Raw genomic sequence first — 20,101 nt, forward strand, 5'->3', positions numbered from 1 at the left:
CCTTAAGAAGTGATGTTAAAACTTCTTTGGAACAATGCTGATTTAGCTGAAAAGTTGGATTTTAGGGTAACCTCATGGAATTGCATAATATATAATTTTGCAAAGAATCTTTTTATCCATCATGTTCAATGGAGCCTATGATTTGCTCTGCAATCACATGCTTTATATTGAAATAATTCTTTTCCCAGAGGATTTTAAAATTAACCTTGAACTCAGTTAAGTACCTTATCTAGAAACAAAAGCATGAAGTTAAAAATCCCCCTTACTTTTAATGGTGCCTGCTATGCTTACATAGAGTGGATTCAGGTCACATAGGGGAGAATATGTTATACTGAGTATTTGTGAAAAGATGTTTAATTCAGAGATGTGCCACTCAGTTCACTCTGAAACAGCTTCTACACAAAGAAATACAGCACATGACTGTTAGTAATGATATTTTGTTAATTAATACTATAGCCTGATTTAAACTTCACAGAATGGAAAGAAAAGGATGACACCCTGCTCTGAAAGGTTTGTCACTCCCCAAAGAGCCAAGTTCAGTACAGTGGGTAGAGATTTCTTCTCTTTTCCTCTCCCTACCTGCCAAATGGAGCAAGCACCCCTTCATGGCATCTAAACTTGCACCTGAAATGCTGAAGGTGATGTTCCAGAGTAATTCTGCCTGATTCCTGCTTGTGCCTGGCTGCTTCACATAGATTCCTAGAGAGCAAACAGGTTTTTCTTGCTCCTCCTTTGAATCAGTGAGTTCATTGTAATAAGAATGGGCAAAATTCTAGTGTATGTGCTAGGGATTAAAGATCAGCTAGTATAAATTGTCGATCTATAAGCCACGAGCCACTAGCTCTCTTCGCAGTTTGACCTTATCGTTATACGCAAGAGGCAAGCGCTGGTCTAAGCCCAGAGAGCAGCGGAGCGCCAGGGCTGCAGCAGCAGCTGAGCACAGCACCCACAACACATTTGTTGCATGACAGATGGAGATCATATTTGGTAGGAATAAAGAAGAACATCCAGAGCCCATAAAAGCTAAGGTGCAAGGTAAGTGGAAGAAAACCTGTTCTAATACGTGTGGTTATGTTGGTGTTTTCAACATTGTTTACCCAACACAGCACTGGAAAACGGAAACTGCAGAAGTGCGAAAAGTGAGTTTTGTGTAAAGTACTGATCTCAGACAATATTTATGCTCCAGCTGCGGGACTTTCCTCTTTTCATATTTCTGTGTACTTTTCAAAGGAGTCTGAACGGGATTCACTGGAGTTGCTGGCGAGGGACAAGTCTTGGGGTTTAATCTGGTGACAGACGCTCCCTCCCCCATGGCTCTGCTCTGGCTTTCGGTTTCTCCTTGCTGTAACCCTTCCCTACCCTCTCTGTGTCTGCTCACACTCTTCCCTGCCTCCTGGAGACAGTCTCTAAAACCGGGGCTCTTCAGCAGTGGTATTGCTAAATAGGAAAGCAGCAGTAATGGAGGCAATGGTCTACCGTTGAAAAGAGGGTTCAGAAGTCAATCTGTGCAGAGTATCCCTTACCGAAGCAGTTTTAAAAGGCTCTCTAGGGATAAAAACTTGATCAATATATTATTCTCACTGCTGTTTTATACTTTACAGAAGAGGTTTTTGCTGCGTTTACAGGAGAGGTTTGTTGCTGAGAACCCCTATTTAGTAAATGCATGCTGCGCTGTTTGAAATACATAGTCTGAGAAAGGTACACATCTAGTATCAATTTTAAAGTCACTTCCTGAGTACAGCATGTGCTGCAGGACTTCGTTGTTGCTGTTCAGTTTACTGGCTGAATCGGAAAAGGCTTTGTTTCAAAGTGCTTTGCCACAATTTGCAGTGGTTTTATGACATTTTAATTTTTGTTCCTCAAAATAAAAACTTATTACTGAAACATCTGAAGTTGTTTGCAAACAAACTATGTATCATCAGACCTGATCTGTATTATGCAGTGGTTTATTTGAACAAAGACTTCATTTTTTGGTAAATATTCCTTCACTGGTAATGGGAATAATTATTTCCCAATTATGAAAACTAAAGAGAACTTTGATCTCCTTAAATATTTTGCTAACCCTGAGCCATGCCAGCATTTGGCTCCATGAGACTCTGTTGATATGGTCGTTAATAATGTCCACATGTTTGGAGATCCTGAGGTGCCGTTGTTGTGTCTTGATGTGGTACAGAAAAGTACAATTATTTCCACTTCAGATGAAAATCTGAAGCAAAATGATAAAAAGTCCAGATTTCTGAAACTATTTAAGGGCTTTAGGATGCTGATTGATGCCAGTGTGATTTACAGAAGTTCTTAATTCCCACTAGGATGAACTTTCATCTAAAAACTTAACCCTTTGCTCTGTGCTTTTCATATTGGAATTGTCCCTGAAACTACACTGACTTACACCAGAAGTTTCAGGAGTTGCATCAAATCCTCAGTGCCTTAAAAAGAAGATCCCCTTTTTCCCTGTTTATTTCTTCCAGAAAAATTATTTTATTTGCCTGTTCTAGTACTTAATAAGCACCATTATTCTGACATAGAGGAATAATCTCTAAACAAACTCTTTAGCCCTAGGAGCTGCAAGATGTTCACTGAATTGCAGAAATATCTGCTTTTCTTGAATGATGGCCCCAGAGCAGAAGACAGTTGGACTGGGTCAAAATCTCGCAAGACCTCATATGAAGCAGAAGTATTACATTTTCACCATAGTGAAAGACAGATTGGTTGCAGCAAGACCGCATGCAGTTAACCCAACTCAGTGTTAGCATTGCAGCCCATGCGCATTGCAGAGATTTAGAGTGCTTAATGGCATTGGTGGGAGGGTAGGGGCACAGAAGACTACACTCACTACACTGCAGTCTCCCATAGTATTGCGGAAATAGCAAAGCCTACAGTCTCCTGTTGCCAAATAACAGAAAACAGGAAGAAGGGAAGTGGCAAGAAGAGAAATGCTTGTATTTTAGGCATATAAGCAGACTAAATTTGTTCAGCAATCAATATTCAGTAGTCAGCCAAGCAAAAATGATGTATCTATTTTGAATATATAGTTTATTTAAGATCACCATCCTATTCTCTCTGAAGGATTTTTTCTGTTGCTAAGTCCTCACTGTCTTCTCATCAGTTATTTTTAGCTACTCAAGTTTTGTGCAGTTATCTGTATTAAAGATTAAACCTTATTCATCTTATGAAAAAGCCCCTATGATTATTACATTGGAACTTCTTGTATTAGTCAAGAAAGGTTTGGTTTTAAGGCTCTTTCAATATGTAATAATAATAATGGTAGTCCATCCATTATGTCCACAATATTTTATCTCCCTCCCACATTCCAGAACCGTAACAGTAATTAAGTTGTGTGAGTGTTGTGGCATGCAGTTGGTTAGTCTGAGTGAGACTACATTTTATGTAAAGCTGACATTTACTCCATATCCTTCCTTTGCAGGTGGATGTTTTTAACTTGTGTCCTTAACGTAATTTGTTCAAAGATATGGCATATGACTCTCTTTCCCTTACCTAAAATGGTCAAAAAAGGAAATATTCTCTCAGAAAGTGGCCAAAGTCCTTCTAGGATCTTCGAAAATCTTAGGGCAAAACAATTGTTACTCCTCTGCAACTGCATCAGCTTTAACAAAATTGAGCATTTCCATAGGAGGACATTTCTGTCTGCTGTAAAGGGAGTATTAATTACAAAGTGTGTCAATATGTTCAACATGGGATTAAATGATAAGGGGAATTAAAAGTTTGAAATAGCTTTTTATGCAGAGACAATGTTCAGAGCAAGCATTGTGTGGATAAATAGCATATGATCTTCAGTGTTCCCTCAGGAGGCATACACACAAAGAAGCAAGTGAAGCGTATCAATCTGATATGCTTTGTTCAGCTCTTTAATGAAATTCTTTGATTGTTGTTATTCTCTGTGTCAAATGCTAGGCAATGTATTTCTTGCAGGGTTTTGATGAGGAACATTTCTTATTCAAACCTCAGCAGTACTTATGGATTTTCATTATAATATTCCTACCCTTTATTTGTGTTCAAAACACCAACATTATGACTAGTGTCACAAAATCACTCCCCAAATGACACTACATTTTGCTTTGTAATTTTATTACTGAAATTGTCACTGGAATTCATTTAGCCTGAAGTTTAAATTGATGTCCTGAACGCATGTGCAAGTCATATAACCTATAAAACGTGTTTATTTCTGACAAGCTCTAGCTTTTCCTGGCTTGAGGACAACGGTTTAAATATATCATTTTAAAATCTGAGTGCAGGAAAGGAAGGTCTGATCTTATTTACTTCCTGTTATTTAGCAAATTATTCCAGCAATTTCATCTTCTTATACTGATCTCATACAGCAATATTCACGCAGAATATTACCAGTGCCACATTTTTGAGCAGATCACATTTTAGTAAGCCCAAACCCCAACATGCTATTACAAATCTTGACACATCCATAGTGTAGCTGCCTATATGAAGCCTATGCTGTTGGGAAAATTATCCTCTAACATGCTCCTCCCCTAAATGAATGGATGATGGTATCTCCTTTTTGTTTATAGGTCAGTTGCCCACATGGTTGCAAGGGATACTTCTCCGAAATGGCCCAGGGATGCACACAATCGGGGACACTAAATATAACCACTGGTTTGATGGCATGGCTCTGCTGCATAGCTTTACATTTAAAAATGGTAAGTTCTTGCACATCAGATTAAAAAAAAACCCAAACCAAACCCTAAAAAAAACCTACATTTTTGTGCCTTGTGTTGCTAATTCCCAATTTGATTAGTGTTATCAGTTTGCATGTTTCGTCTGCAGTGTGGCATGTGTGGTGAGGTGGTAGGGAAGGGTGGGGAAGGTCTTTCCAAACATACACTCAAACCTCACTCTCCACAGCAGCAGGAACATCTCTGCAAAGCAATTTCCCCTTTTTTTTAATGTTTTTCCTTTTTTCTGGAGTGCCAAAGCTCAAAATTGTCTGCACTGCAGGGCAGCCTGATCTCTGAGCTGGTCACTGCAGGGAAGCCTGTGCCTTCCACCCAGAGCTTCCAAGTTTCCAGCTGGATCAACCAGTACAAGAACTGTAATATCCAAAGGTTTTTCTGTTGTGGATGAACAGCCTAGTTTCAAAGAAGCCTAACATTACCCCTTTGGGATTTGGCTGCAGCTATAACAGCAGCCAGGAAAGAAACTGGGCCACTGTGTCACTTAACATACCAAACCTCGCTTATGTAGACTTGACACCCCTGCAAGCAGTCCTCCTACTTGTCATATTTGTGGAGGGAAAACAGGCAGCTCCTCTCTCCAAAGCAACCTCATATTTTGTTTTCAGCTAAAGCACTTTATACACATTCAGCTCTTTTACAGTGTGGGGCAGGATTTTTTGCACCTAGATTCTTTGTGCAAAAAGTATGTATCTGTAAAAGAACTGAGTTTTACTCCTTTCATCCTCTGTTCCCAGTGTTTACCTTTTAGTTTCTGTGACTGCAGGCATTTAATGCAACTGCAGGATCTCCTTGCATGTTCAGCTCTACATCTTTAACAAAATAACCTATAAAGAAATGACCAGTACATTTTATATTACTCACCTAAAGCAAACAGAGCTCAGTTAGTTCAATTCTAGTGTACCATTAAATTGTTTAGGATGGATATTGATTCCTTCATGTAATTTGTTACTTTCTCATAACTTAATTTTGTCAATACAGGAGATTTACCACCACTCTCACATTAACGTGTAAATAATCATTTTCACACAGATTGTCTTAGTTTACTGGAATAGCTCATCCAAATCCCTCCTTTCCTCTCCCCGGTCTTCCAGTACTGTCCAAATGTGTTACGAGTCGAGGACTATAGCCAAGCTGCTAGCAATCTCAGCTGCCACAACAACAGTCCTGGCCCCCTTAGAGAGCTGAGAGCCTTCCAAACCAGGGAGTTACGGGCATTGTTGACTTCACTGCAAACTTTTCTTAGCTAAAGGACAGCTGCTTGGGAAACTCTGACTTTACCTGTGCTAATTTTCGAAAAAACTCGGCATTAAATGTGATCAAAACCTGTTTGTCCTTTGTCAGGTGAAGTGTACTACAGAAGCAAGTATCTCCGAAGTGACACATACAACAGCAATATAGAAGCAAACCGAATCGTGGTGTCTGAGTTTGGAACTATGGCTTATCCAGATCCATGCAAAAACATATTTGCCAAGTAAGCAATGTTTTTTTTTTTCCAGCAAAACTCTTCTGTCTACTTCTTTCTCCAGCACAGATGTCTTTCTGTTTGCCCTGGACTCACATTTACAAACACAAAATCTGTTTTGTAAGTTTACCATTGCTAAATATTGAAAGAGATAGATCCAAGCATTGTATTCTCCGTGGGTTATTCTAAGGCAAATATTTATATTTATTTTAGGAGCAATATTGGGTGTTTTATTCACTATTGAAAATATTTTGTTGTAATTTCGAAAAAAAAATATTTCAAGTGTTTTGCAGAAGTTTATAAAAATGATAATCTGTAAGAAGAGAAACAGAAAGGAAAAGATTAAGAGATGAAAGAAATTTGTTAAATTTCATTTAACAAAAAGATGAAAAGCATCAATAATTGAAATGAAATCAGAAAACTTTTTGATTAAAGACCATGCTTACAAAAAAAAAGTGATGAAAAATTACAATTCTTTCTTGAGTCAGGTGCAGTGCTTTCAAGAACTACATCAATAGGCCTGAACTAATCCAGCATTCAAAATCAGAACCACTGGGGATTACTGCAGTAGCTGTTTTCATACTGTTAGGAAGTATGATAGCTTTGTAGGTGTATATGAGAGGCAAGGTGTAAGCCATCATGTTACCTATCACCTGTCTTGTACAATTGGCATGGGTATTCCCTAATAAATGCAAGTAGCTTACCCATCCCTCCTTCCTGGCCCAACTACCTCTGATGACCTTGCTACCCTGAGGTAAGATGCTTTTCTTCTTTCAGTTATAATCAGGTAGTGCTGGCATTTTATGTTCAAAAGGGATATAAGCAACATTGTTTTGGCTTCAGGTAAATGTGATAAAATCCTACACTAATAAGAAAAACTGTCAAGCCCATATGTGAAGTTGAATCTTCTTTGAAATCATAATTGTTTTACAGGATAGCACCAGGAGCTAAAATATTCCTTCAGGGATTATATGAACCCATCTATTTTATGAAGGCATACACTAAAAAAACCCACCAGCTTCTGGATAGAAACTGACCAGATTTTCACAAATTTTACCTCTGTACAGGGCATTCTGCTATTTGTCTCACATCATTCCTGAGTTCACAGACAACTGCCTCATCAACATTATGAAAACTGGGGATGATTTTTATGCTACCGGTGAGACTAACTTCATCAGGAAAATTAATCCACAGACTCTGGAGACATTAGAGAAGGTATAAATGTCTGTCTGTCATTGTAGTTCCTTGTCTGATAATGAATAAAGTTTCAGGCTGGCTCATAAGCATCTGTTAAACATGTGCAGGACACATGTTAACCTGGAAAAACACATTTCTTCTTCTAACATTCTCTTACTTCTGAATTCGTGATAAAGTGGAATAGGGAAGATACCAGTTGTTTTAAGAACTCAGGAGTTCAAAACTAAATCCCAGGTAGTTTGGGAAAAACTGGGTTTTTACTTGTACGTAATCTAGCAAGATTGCAGGAATAATACCACGATGACATGGTTATTTTGGATGATTTCCATTATTATGCCTCTGTAGTTATCAAATGATTTACATAAGTAGCAATTCAGTAGGTCAGTTATATGACTACTTGTCAAATACGTTATGCAAGATATTACTTAATTATTAAAGTGAAATCTTGAAAGATACAATGAGTTTTTTCTAGTACACAGTACTCTATGAGTACAATTTCTAAACTTTAAATCAAATAGAAACTTTTTGATCCAGAAGATTGCTGGACTCATAGCCCAATTAAATAAACTGCTTTCAGGATTAAATGGGCATTTGCAGAGTAACTTCTTTAGCCAGTCCTCCTGTTGCGTTATGTAGCTGCAAGGGAGAGGTGAATGTAATTCAGATTCTGTAACTTGCTTTAGCCTTGAATCAGGAAATCGTTTGATTACATACGTAAGTAATTTGGCTTGTTGAAATTTCAAGACCTTTTGAAAATGGGGGACCAATAAAGGCTGCCAGTGATAAAAAGCTGGTGGATTTATGGTGTTAGCCTAGATCAATTTTAATTCTCTTACACATCTCTAATATCTCCTATTGTATGATTTTCCAGGTTGACTACAGCAAATACATGGCGGTAAATCTGGCAACTTCTCACCCACACTATGACAGTGTGGGAAATGTTCTCAACATGGGTACTTCAATAGTTGATAAAGGGAAGACAAAATATGTTATATTTAAGATTCCTCCCTCTGTGCCAGGTAAGATACTTCTCATCAGTATTTTCTAGAAACTTGTTAGTGATTTCTTTTCTTCTGAGGTTAGGGGGTGGTGATACAGCTCTTCTAGAAAACAATAGCATTAATTTTGTTAATTTTAACTTACTGAGAACTGCTTAGCTGGTCTGGGCAAGTGCTATTACAAATTCAGAAGAATTTGACTTTGAATATTACTAGAGTGAAGTAAATATTTTAGAAGAATTTGCATTCCCTGTATTGTGATGTGTAGAAAGAAATGAACAGAAACAATTTTAACTATAGGGCAGTACATATAATTTTAAGTTGTAAATTTTAATTTTCTTCATAAATGAAAATGCTCTTAAAATGCTGATATTGCAATTATAGGGAAGCATAATACCAAACAATACCTAATAGAGAGTAAATTCCTCTCCAACCTGGCCTACGCTAGGCCTTGCTGAAATAGCCCTTTGTCCACAGAGCAAATTGCTTTCTGTTTTTAATTCAAGACAATCTCTTTTTAATATTGTCTGTTAGAATCAGCTGCTACTACGATGTCTGTCCCTTGGTTGAACAACCAAGAGGCCTTCCACAGCTGAAAGATAAGTTTGTCATTTCTACCTGGGGCTCAAACAAATTCAGTATAGACCAAACAGGAACATCTGCTTAGAAGTTCAAAAACATAGGGGCATTTGATCTGCTGAGTTAATTGAAATCTTTCTCCTCTGTGCTGGAACTTCTGAAGACAGTAAACAGTGGAATCAAATACTAAGGCAGTGGAGCTCTGTCTAAATGGATCCAGCACTGAGATATTACTCTTTCTTCACTCAGATGCAAACACCTATGTTAGGTATGCATGAGTAAACACGTCACTTTCTTAATAGGAATAAAGTGAGAAGAACATGTTGTTCTACTTCATACATGGGAGAAATCCAAGCACAGGATGGTATTGGAATTGATAAGAAATATAATTTTATTTTTTATCATTTATATTCAGAAAGAGAAAAGAAGAAATCTTGTTTCAAACATCTGGAAGTGCTATGCTCCATCCATTCTCGCTCTCTGCTCCACCCAAGCTACTACCATAGCTTTGGAATCACAGAAAATTACATTGTCTTCATAGAGCAGCCATTCAAACTGGATATGGTCAAACTGGCAACTGCTTACATGCGTGGCGTGAGCTGGGCTTCCTGCCTGGTCTATCATAAGGAAGAGAAGGTATTTTTCTTAATGCTGAGCAATGGAATCAGCCAGGCCAGTTTCTTCCACACTGCTCTGGTTTTCACCTGGTTCATTAGTTTCAGTAGTGCCTCATTTTTTTTCAACCCTTGACTTTCATGTTGTACATCTTTTTAGAAGTCGTATTTTTTTTAATACTATCTCCTGTCTTCAGAAGTTTCACAAATAAATATCTGATGCTGAAGTGCTTGACAAAGAGGATAGTTTGGAATTGTTAAAAATACTATGTGCTAGCAGAGAAATTCAAAACCACACTAGCATCCCTTTCACAATACATTATATATATGCATATGCATATACATATGTATATATATACACATTATATATTTTTTTTTTATAATAGACATTATAATACTGTATATTATCCACAATATACAGTATTTTTGGGGGGCCAGGAATGAAACTTACATGTCTGGGATGCTACTCTGGGTTTTTTTTGTGCAAAAAGATGTGCACCATGAATACATACATAATGTGTGTATATATATATATATATACACACATATATAATGTATTGTGGATAATATACATTATTATACAGTATTATAATAATCAGATGTATTGCATCTGACAGGAGAGCCAATCTAATGTAATTTGCAACAGTAATATTAGCTTAAAGCTTTTCCACACTCATGTTACTTTGGCATTTTTTGGTCTTCAGCTTGGAACCTTCTGTCTCCTAGCAGCAAATCCTGAGTTCTTAATTTGCTTCAGCAGAAACAAACAATACATTAGAATGTTGATGGCTGCCATTAGAAAACAGTTTTCTAAGTAACTATTTGCTCTTTGTTAATATTTTAAAATAATGTTTCCTTTCTTTCAGACTTGGTTTCATTTTGTAGACAGGAGGACTAAAAAGGAAGTATCCACCAAGTTCTATACAGATGCTTTGGTGCTTTTTCACCATGTAAATGCTTATGAAGAGGATGGCCACATTGTATTTGATGTTATTGCCTATACAGACAACAGCTTATATGATATGTTCTACTTAAAAAACCTGAGTAAAGACTTTGAAGAGAATACCAAGCTTACCTCCATGCCAACCTGCAAACGATTTGTTGTTCCTCTACAATACGACAAGGTAGAAAGAAAATGTCTTTTTAATCTGCTCTTTGGCCAGGTATCTAAAATACATCAGTGTGAATAATGGGTGAATTATTAGTTGCCAGCCCTTAAATGCAAATTTCTAATTCTTTAAAAATATCGTACACACAAAGTGTGCAGGAGTTTTGTTTTGTGTATGTATTGTGAGAAATGGCAATGAACAGCTGGACCTACAGTCACATGGATGTAGGTTCAAATACCATCCATTATGGAGAACAGGGCTATTGAGCATTTCTTTACCAGTGATATTATTTGTAAAATGTTGTCAAATATGAGCAGATTTATGAACTTGGCCGTTGACTGGAAGGGCATGCATGAGTTTTTGCACAATCTGTTTGTTCCACTTTACTCAAGCCTACATATACTCACACTCCCAACTGCTGAAATGGTTTTATTAAAATGAGAAGATTTCATTAAAGGGAGAGATTTATCAGGAAGAGGAAAGATTTTATCTTTCAGTTTAATTTAAAACATCATTTTACATCATTGTTTTCAGGGAGGATTTTATACTGCCCAACAACTTGAGCAAGTTTCAGCCTGATACATTTGGAAGGGATAATACTTTTCTCTCTACATCCTAGAGTCTTACTGCTTTGTTCATGTCTCAAAAACAGCTACACAGCAATGACAAAGGGTGTGTTGGATCACACCAGCTGTCCAAACTACCCTTCAATCTTCAGAATTCAGTAACAGTGTATTAAAAATGAGAGTGCATTACACCCATTTTTGCACTCAGTTTATAGCAGGTGCAAACAAACTTTGGTGACTTCTAATGGGAATTAGATACCTAATTCCTTGAAACACATCTTCATTAATTACATTCACAAACTATGAAATCAAGTTATTGCTCTTCTGGAGCATAGCCATGTCTATCTAAACTTTTTTAAAGACTTGCTTTATTAAAAATGTGATATATTCATCTGTGATATACTCAAATCCTCTGGATTTAACAAGATTTCTAGTGAAGAAGTCGGAATCTAATGCTATAAGATAAACACCATACAAAGGAACTTCTTTGTTTAATCCCCAAATTGTCTATATTAATATCAAACCTGATGAAATATCTAAATTAGAAGCATATTCTTAGAGATATTACTTTCTCAGCATATGTCTTTTTCAGGATGCTGAAGTAGGTTCTAATTTAGTCAAACTTCCATCTACCGCAACTGCTGTAAAACAGAAAGATGGCAGCATCTATTGCCAGCCTGAAACCCTGTGTCAAGGTGAGACATACCCATTATACAAATCTCAAATATGTTATTTTAAACACACATAGATGAGTTCTAATAATGCCTAACAGCTCTTTAGATATGTAAGATCTTTACAAAGGTAAAAGAAATAAAACTTTTAATTAATGCTTTTAGTGTAGCTATTGACAATCTTTTTCTTCTTTACTTCCCTCCTAAGGGGCTATCCAGTAATGTATGACCATGAACCTCTTATATATGTATTTACCAAGAGTGAAATCCTTTAAATATATGAAGTTACATCATTTTAATACTAACACAGGATCCCAACTCTGATCTTACAACTGTTAATATGGCTTGCAAATCTACTTGTTGCAAGAGTAATTTTAATTAAATAGGTCTGTTGTAAATAGTAACTTCAGCTGTTGTTGTATTTTATAAAGATTTCCTTTGAAAGTGATTTTTTTACACTTTTTTTCAGGGGATAGTAACAGGAATATATAAAGAATGTATATTTACCTAAAGTGAAAGTAATTGCTTAGAATGGTAGTCTCCAATTATAACTCAGATGTTGACATCTCATGTATTTCTGAAGAAAGAAAAAAAGAAAAAAACCTAAACAAACAAAACCCCCAAATCCTCATAAATTCTAGTATAATGAATCCCTAAGAATAAAAACAATCCTGGCTTAATTTTGTTATGTTAATATCCATCTTCAGCTTTTTAAAAGTTCAGATATACAAAATCTATTCAACATATGGTCAAAGTTTTTCACAGGGCATAACATCCTGAAGTTTAGCATATGTAAATGTATACTTGAGTAATTTTTCTTCACTTGTTCCTAAGTCTTTAACTTTATTTTACCCAGGGATAGAACTGCCTCGCATCAACTATGACTATAATGGCAAAAAATACAAGTATGTCTACGCAACAGAAGTCAAATGGAGTCCGGTTCCTACAAAGGTATAATTAACATTTACAAAGTCATAAACTGTATTTGTAGACAACAAATCAAATTAAAGCAGTTATAAGTAGACCATGCTTTCCCAGTTTGGCCCAAAAAAACCAGCCTAATCTCATTCATACATGCTAATTCAAAGGGTGTGGCTCTGAGGCCAGAAACTGAACTCTTGTTTTCAACATCAAGTTAAAGCTTCTAAACACTGCAGTTAGGTATGGACAAACGCTGTATAATTTGGACAGACTTTTTATAATTCTTATTCTCTGACTGTAAGGCAGTGCAAATTGAGGTCACTGCTGGTTCTTGTATATAATTACCACAACTGATTACAAAATAAATCTGGATTCCTGCATGATGCAAGGAAATTTATTGCAGTAATTCTGAGAGTAGCTCAAACAAATATGCAAGTTTGTGATTTTCAATGTAGATAATTGGTGCTTGACTCAAATGTAATAAAAAATGCTGCTGGAAGGTTTTTTTCATATCATTTGTTTTTTCACAATAAAGAACAACATGTCAGTTGCTCTTTATTGAATGGAGGCACAACAACCACGCATAATCCTTAGGTAAGTTCTGATAGCAAAATTGCTGTAATCTTGGTTAGAAGGGAGAATTCTTCCAAATCATTCCTCCAGTAATTTGGATAGATCCATTTTTGTGTAAACGTATCTTTTGACTAAAAAGGTCAAAAGGGAAAAGAATATAACTGCATCTGTATGGGTAAAGAAAAGGCCTTAACAGAATTGAACGGAAAATGCCATGCAACCCCACTGGTGATTAGTTTGGTCAGGCACTTACCCATTAGTATTGAGATGAAAATCTTCAGTAAATACCAGTATCTGTGTGGAATTCTTGCCCCATTGGTTTAATCTTTACACATCACTATTAATAGCCATTGTTCTGGCATATATATTCTCTCTAATAATAAGAAAGACTTGAGAAATACTGAGGTCCCAATGAAAAGAAAATCATTCACACAATTAGAAACCAGAAGGTTTAAATCCTGTTTCCTGAATTACTACAGAATTGCAGTGATTTGGTGCATGTCACTTAAATGTCTGGGCCCTGGACTCTTCCTCTTTATAGTGAGGGCATTAATTATACTTAAGTTCTCCCATGATGTCTAAGTATTTGTAAAATACTTAAAGCCCATAAATGAAAGGTGTAATTGTAATCTAATGAAATGGCATTAAAAGAACATTGTTAGATTTTGCAGCCGCTAAATGTAACTCCAAAGTTTAACATTTTCCAAGTGTTTCCCTCTTGTTACAGCACATGCCTTGCTGCTCTTTAGCTCTTAGCTAATCCTCCACATTGTATTTTTGGAATAAACCACTGTCTGGGTCACTGACATTTTTCTTTTCTGGTCACAACAATTTAGATCGCAAAATTCAATGTCCAGACAAAGGAAATGCTCCACTGGGAAGAGGACCACTGCTGGCCTTCTGAGCCCGTTTTTGTTCCCAACCCTGATGCAAAAGAAGAGGATGATGGTAAAATGATGACAACATTCTGAAAGATGGGGTTACATGAGTTTTGCATTAAATCTCACAAGTTTCATTGTTCTTAGTCGAGGAAGCTGGGTTGTTGCTTGCACTGTGAGGTTAAAATTAGCACCAGCCATTTTACTCCCACAGAGAAAAGAAACCCAAAGCAATATTAGACTAAAATCAGCTTGTGTAATGTCCCAGGACAAACATAAACAATCAAACCAATGCTTAGGACTTTTCAGAGAGCCTTGGACCTGGAGTTATCAATAGTCTGGAATTGTTGAAGCTGTGGGAAGTCAGTGTTGTTACAGATGAGAACATGAAGTAGCACTACAAGTATCCCTGAAATCTTGATCCAGTTCTGTTCTCAAGTGACTCCTTGCAAAGGCAAATGTGAAATAGTTGGAAGGATGAGTCCCATAACGGCCAGGCACACAATTCAGTGTTGGTTTGCCTTTTTTCTTCCCAATAAACTGCAGGAAAGAAGGGAAGCATTCATTAGTCCTTTAGCACTCTCAGTAGACTTTCAGTTTGTCTCCTAAGATTGTTAGGAAACAAGAACTGTTTTTCTGCTTGGGTAACTGTTACGGCTTCTAATTCTTCATTTGTATGTCACAGGTATTGTTCTGACCTGTATTGTGGTGTCTGATCCAAAGAAAGCACCCTTCCTACTTGTCTTGGATGCTAAAACGTTCAAAGAATTGGGCCGAGCCATAATAGATGTGGAACTGCATCTGGACCTGCACGGAACTTTTATACCAGAGAAAGATTCTAAGACTGAAACTGAGTAAAATGCTACTTACCCTATCACACAAGCTTAGACAACCTTATATGGAATGGGGGATAATATTTTCCAGGAACCACTTTATCTTAGGAGTAGAAATGACTAAATATAAACTCTTCAATAACTATATATAATATGTCATAAGAGATAACTTTTATTACAAATAATTATATGCACAAATGGTACATAACTACTCCAAAAGAAGAATAATCGGTCTTAAATGCTAATGTTATATACAACTTCTGAGGCACAGAATAGGAGACAAAGGTAACAACAAATGATTTATTTGAGGAGAATATAGCTTTCTGAGCAAATAAAGTACTGTATTTATAGGGTGATGCATACCATGAGTCACATGTGTCTGCAGCTCATGTAACTTTCATTGCCTGTTTCAAAACTGCAGCTCACAATGAAAGTTGTCTCCTGCCATAAAACTTCACTATCTGCTATGATACTAATAACTCATGGCAATGCATTCTCTTGGTGCTTGATTTCCTAAACTCCACCATAACCAAAGTATTAAACTGAGGTGCTACAACTTTCTAATTTAGAACCTGCCCCCCCCCCCCCCAGCTTTGCTAATAAATTAATCACTGTTTTTCCCTTTTATGTTGACAAAAATGGGTAACTAGAAATAGAATACATGGGTTTATGTAGCATTCAATTATACTTTAGTGCTATTAAATCTTAAACACTTCCTATTTAAATCAGTTTTCCTTGAGGAGAATATCTGACATGGTATTTCTTGTAACTAGATGATCATATTGTGTGAAAGGTAAACAAAAATGCAGCACTTATTAGTATTGCTCCTAATCTCTGTTAATAACAGTACATATATAAATGACAGCAGAACTCAGATACACATGTGCAACAAATTGTCTAGGTACAAGAGTGAAAGACCCAATTTAAACCTCATCTGAACTACACAGTAGCTGAAACAACATGCTATTGTTCCTATAGCCAAGCATTTGCTTTATTGTATGCTTAGAAGCATCCATATTCAGACATGGATTTATCATTGCCTGTAACAGATGCTTCCTAATAAAAGTACACAACTCTCATTCATAGTCACAATTAAAAAGCACATCTCAACAGAGTTCAAATGCCAAGCATACCATGACTGGCTTTTGTTACAGGAATGACAGTTCCTAATCCCCTGAACATATTTTTGTTTTCTGATTTGGGACATTGATTTTTCTTTAAATGAGAGCTTTTTAAATTTTAATTGTATTTTCCTATTACAGCTACCTTTACTGTTAGAGGCATTTTTACTGATGATGGAGAAAACCAGGTGTACATCCATGCATTTTAGGTGTTCATCTTGTCTGTATGCATCAACATACTACTCAGGTACCTCTCTTTTTATATGCACTCTCATCACGTCTCTGCTGCTCACAGTGTTTTACACAGGTAGGAAACAGGATGAAATTAGTGTCATTTATCATCTCCCCATCACATGGGAATCTGGGCTTTGGTGACTGGTTTGTCATTATGTAAGATGTTTACAGCAGAGCAGGAACTGAACCAACATCATCCACAGTTCTTGTTTGCGCTGTAACATATGTACCTCCCTTTCTCTGCTTGAGCCTCTGCCGTTTGACGTTATAGAGACTATACAGGCTATTTTTCATTTAATAAGTGTTCACTGTGGGCAGCTGTACAGTTAAAAGATGCAGTTTTGGACATTCAGATGTTTATACATTCCATGAAATGGAAATAGATAATTTCAGTAAGGTGTGTCTGCATAAATAGTTATCTTCAGTGTTTTCAAGGTATATTAATCCTACTATTTAAGAGAACTTTATCTTCTGAAGAAACTGAGTTTTATTCTTGTAAGTAATATGGAACAAGCACTGGAATAGAAAACTGACTTCTCATGTTGGCAAAGGACACCAGCTGTGGGGCTGCTTTTTCTAGTTCAGAAAAGTTTCGATTTAATAAGTCTCTACAAATACTTCTGGCATTATAAGGTGGTAATGAATCAAAAGTCTAACAGTTACTATAGATTTCCTTTTGAGAGTTTGCCTCCAGAATTTCTTGTGTAGAATTCATAGTGTTATGCTTTCAGATGATAATGAGTTTGGATACAGGAGTTACTTGATATCTGAGGAGCTAATTCTAGATGATCACATGATGGGAATATTCATCATAAAAACAAATCAGATTTTTTCTCTTCAGTCCAAGAAAGCAAATGTGTTGCTTATATTCATGCATATCGCAGACCACAGAAAATAAATTACAAGAACTTGTCTTGGATATGATTTTTTTAAAAAGTATGCTGTATTCCTGTAATGAATGGGAACCTAGCTGAGAGTTGATTCCCCCTCATGACTGAAAGACATAACAAAATAGGTTTTTTGCCAAAGTGTATTCAGTAGAGTCTATATGTTTATGCTTCCTGTTTGTTGGAAAGACGCAGGAAAACATGAAGGTGCAGCTGTCCTATGACCTTCATACTTGGCCATGCTGCGGCACCAGGTCAGTGCTCTCAGGGCAGCCACCAGTGAGATCAGAAGAAACTGCACAGTCCCATGAGTAAACAATTACAGATTTGGCATAAACCCCATTGTTTTTCTAAGGGTATAAAAGTGGGACCCTCTTGTAGCCAAATCCAGAGCCTCACCTATAGGTGGATGCACCGCACAGGAACTTCCCAGTCCCTGAGACTCCTGGCATTGGCTGCAGTGGGGCTATCCCGCTTGAAGATGGGCCTGGATGATGATCAGTGGTGATTGGTAATGTATTTCTTCTTAATCTTTGTTCTGTCTATGTAGTAATGATTTGATAGGACAAGGGGTAACAGGTTAAAACTTAAACAGGGGAAGTTTAGATTGGATATAAGGAGGAAATTCTTTACTATTAGGGTGGTGAGGCACTGGAATGGGTTGCCCAGGGAGGTTATGAATGCTCCATCCCTGGCAGTGTTCAAGACCAGGTTGGACAAGGCCTTGGGTGGCATGGTTTAGTGTGAGGTGTCCGTGCCCATGGCAGGGGGGTTGGAACAAGATGATCTTAAGGTCCTTTCCAGCCCTAACTATTCTATGATTCTATGAGGCACTGCTAATTTTCCTCTGTGCTTTACTTACATATATATATATATGATTTGCTTTATTGTAGTTATTCACTATACAGATACATACCTGATTCGCATTAATGTGCTTTTTTTGCTTTAGTATGCTTATTTGCTTTAGTGTGCTTGTTTAATAAACTGTGCATGTTATACAGCTAATGTGTGGTCATTTTGTTGTGCACCTTGCCTGTGAGCAGAACAAGTCCCTTGGTGAGTATTACACAGGATTTGATTAGCATCAAGTCTGTAGTCAACCTGAAGAGAAAAACAGTGATGTAAATCTGTGTTTGCCAATCCCTGTATCCTCCTATGGGAGGGACAATATGGATAAAAAACATATGGCTAAACACAGATTTGTTCAAGAATGCTTTTAGCAGTTGCAACAGTAATCTGATGAAACATTTATCCTGAATAGGGTAATACACTATCATTTATGGGCTGACAATAGCAAGGGGGAATGCATATAGGCTTTGCCAAATGGTTTATTGGGTTTTTTTTGTGGTAACTTGGCACAAGGCAGTGAGCCTGTCATTTGATTTGCTTCCCTGACACCCTTCACTGTGAATGAAACCTTGAGGGACTGATAGGTTTGATTCTTCTTTTGCACCAATTTAAGTCGTAAATCAGCCGAATGAAACTACAGAAATTACTGTAATGGCATAAAAACAAAATCTAAATTTAGTGACTACAAATAAAGACTGTAAGGATAGATAGCTCTGTTAAAGGAAAAAAGAAACATAGTTGAGCAAGAGAATCAGGCCATGGGTTTGCATACATATTATTACTTCAAGGATGTTACAAATGGCCCTTTGGTTGATAGAGTGCTTTGGTTTGTCCTTTTTTTTTATCAGCATGTTTCATTAAATACAACAAATAACAAAGCATAATAATTAATTTGTTCCCTTGAAGTGGATATTATCTGTTACACCTTGTCCCATTGCCCCACATAGGCAGCAGGAGGAAGCAGGAGCCCTGTTTACTAGGACGAGTTAAAAACCAGAAATACAACTATGTTTTCCGACATTACAACCCATGCAGGAGGCACAGAAACAAACCAGTGTTTTTCTTTTTAAATAACCAGGCCACTCAATGACAGCTTTTGCAATAATTTAAACCACTGTTCCTTTGAGTATGCAATTACCCAAGTATTAATAACAAGCAAAACACATCTTTCAGCCGCAGTCAAGAGGCAGAGTGCTCTCTGCTTTCATTACCCTCAAAGAGAGCTGGGGATGCGTCCTCTGGATCTGTTGTGCTCTTCCTCATTCTACACTTGGCATCCTGCATAATTATACCCTAGCCAGAAGTGACCTTCTAATATTTTTAAATGGGTATGTTATAACAAGAAGTGATGCAAAAAGTTGCTGGTGTTTCATGCAGATTAATTTTAGACCTTCCATCATATCAGGATGTGAAATGCATCGTCTGCTGCTCCTAAAACCCCTGTTCAAAGCTGCACAACAAACCCAGAGCATGGTATGCTTTCAATGACCCCTCTTCAGTCAGCAAGCGCCTGAACAAGGGTTGAACTGTAAACACAGGCTTAAACAGGGCTATTCACACTCCACATGGGCAGGACTTGGTGCAGTGCTTCATCTGCTTCATCTGCACATGCACATGTCCCAGCTGAGATCTCCATTCGGAGAACAAAACACCTTTGTGTCTCGCTTGGGAAGGACAACGTTGCCTTTGTGAAGTCATTCATTTATTTTCCCCATGGGGACATTTCCAGATACCTTTTATTCTTTTTCCTAGTGGTTCATTCACTTTGAGATACCATTGGATTGGATTAGGATGAATTATACAATAAAGTCTTCCACATTACAAAGATAGGCATTTTTACATCACTGAGTTAAAGAAATGCAAATAATAAATATGTGTGACCCACCTTAGCTTTGCTAGGTCAGGA

General features: G+C 37.1%; 1 protein-coding gene across 1 annotated transcript; it reads left to right on the forward strand.

Moving 5' to 3' along the window:
- Positions 1 to 785: 785 nt before the first annotated feature.
- BCO1 (beta-carotene oxygenase 1) lies at positions 786 to 17,388 on the forward strand. The gene is made up of 11 exons (XM_062618303.1): positions 786 to 1,035; positions 4,539 to 4,667; positions 6,045 to 6,174; positions 7,233 to 7,380; positions 8,234 to 8,381; positions 9,355 to 9,575; positions 10,420 to 10,677; positions 11,821 to 11,923; positions 12,756 to 12,850; positions 14,230 to 14,341; positions 14,957 to 17,388. Exons 1-11 carry the CDS (start codon positions 972 to 974, stop codon positions 15,127 to 15,129), a joined length of 1,581 nt encoding a protein of 526 aa, XP_062474287.1. The 5' UTR covers positions 786 to 971; the 3' UTR covers positions 15,130 to 17,388.
- Positions 17,389 to 20,101: the final 2,713 nt, after the last annotated feature.

This window comes from Pezoporus occidentalis, unplaced genomic scaffold, assembly GCF_034315485.1.
Source record: "Pezoporus occidentalis ecotype Australia unplaced genomic scaffold, CSIRO_AGI_Poc_V1 ctg20, whole genome shotgun sequence".
NCBI classification, from domain to species: domain Eukaryota; kingdom Metazoa; phylum Chordata; class Aves; order Psittaciformes; family Psittacidae; genus Pezoporus; species Pezoporus occidentalis.

Coding starts and splice junctions, on each gene's coding strand:
- BCO1 (XM_062618303.1), top strand. CDS start 972: ATGGAGATCATATTTGGTAGGAATAAAGAAGAACATCCAGAGCCCATA. Junction 1,036..4,538: donor CATAAAAGCTAAGGTGCAAG/GTAAGTGGAAGA, acceptor TTTTGTTTATAG/GTCAGTTGCCCACATGGTTG. Junction 4,668..6,044: donor TAGCTTTACATTTAAAAATG/GTAAGTTCTTGC, acceptor GTCCTTTGTCAG/GTGAAGTGTACTACAGAAGC.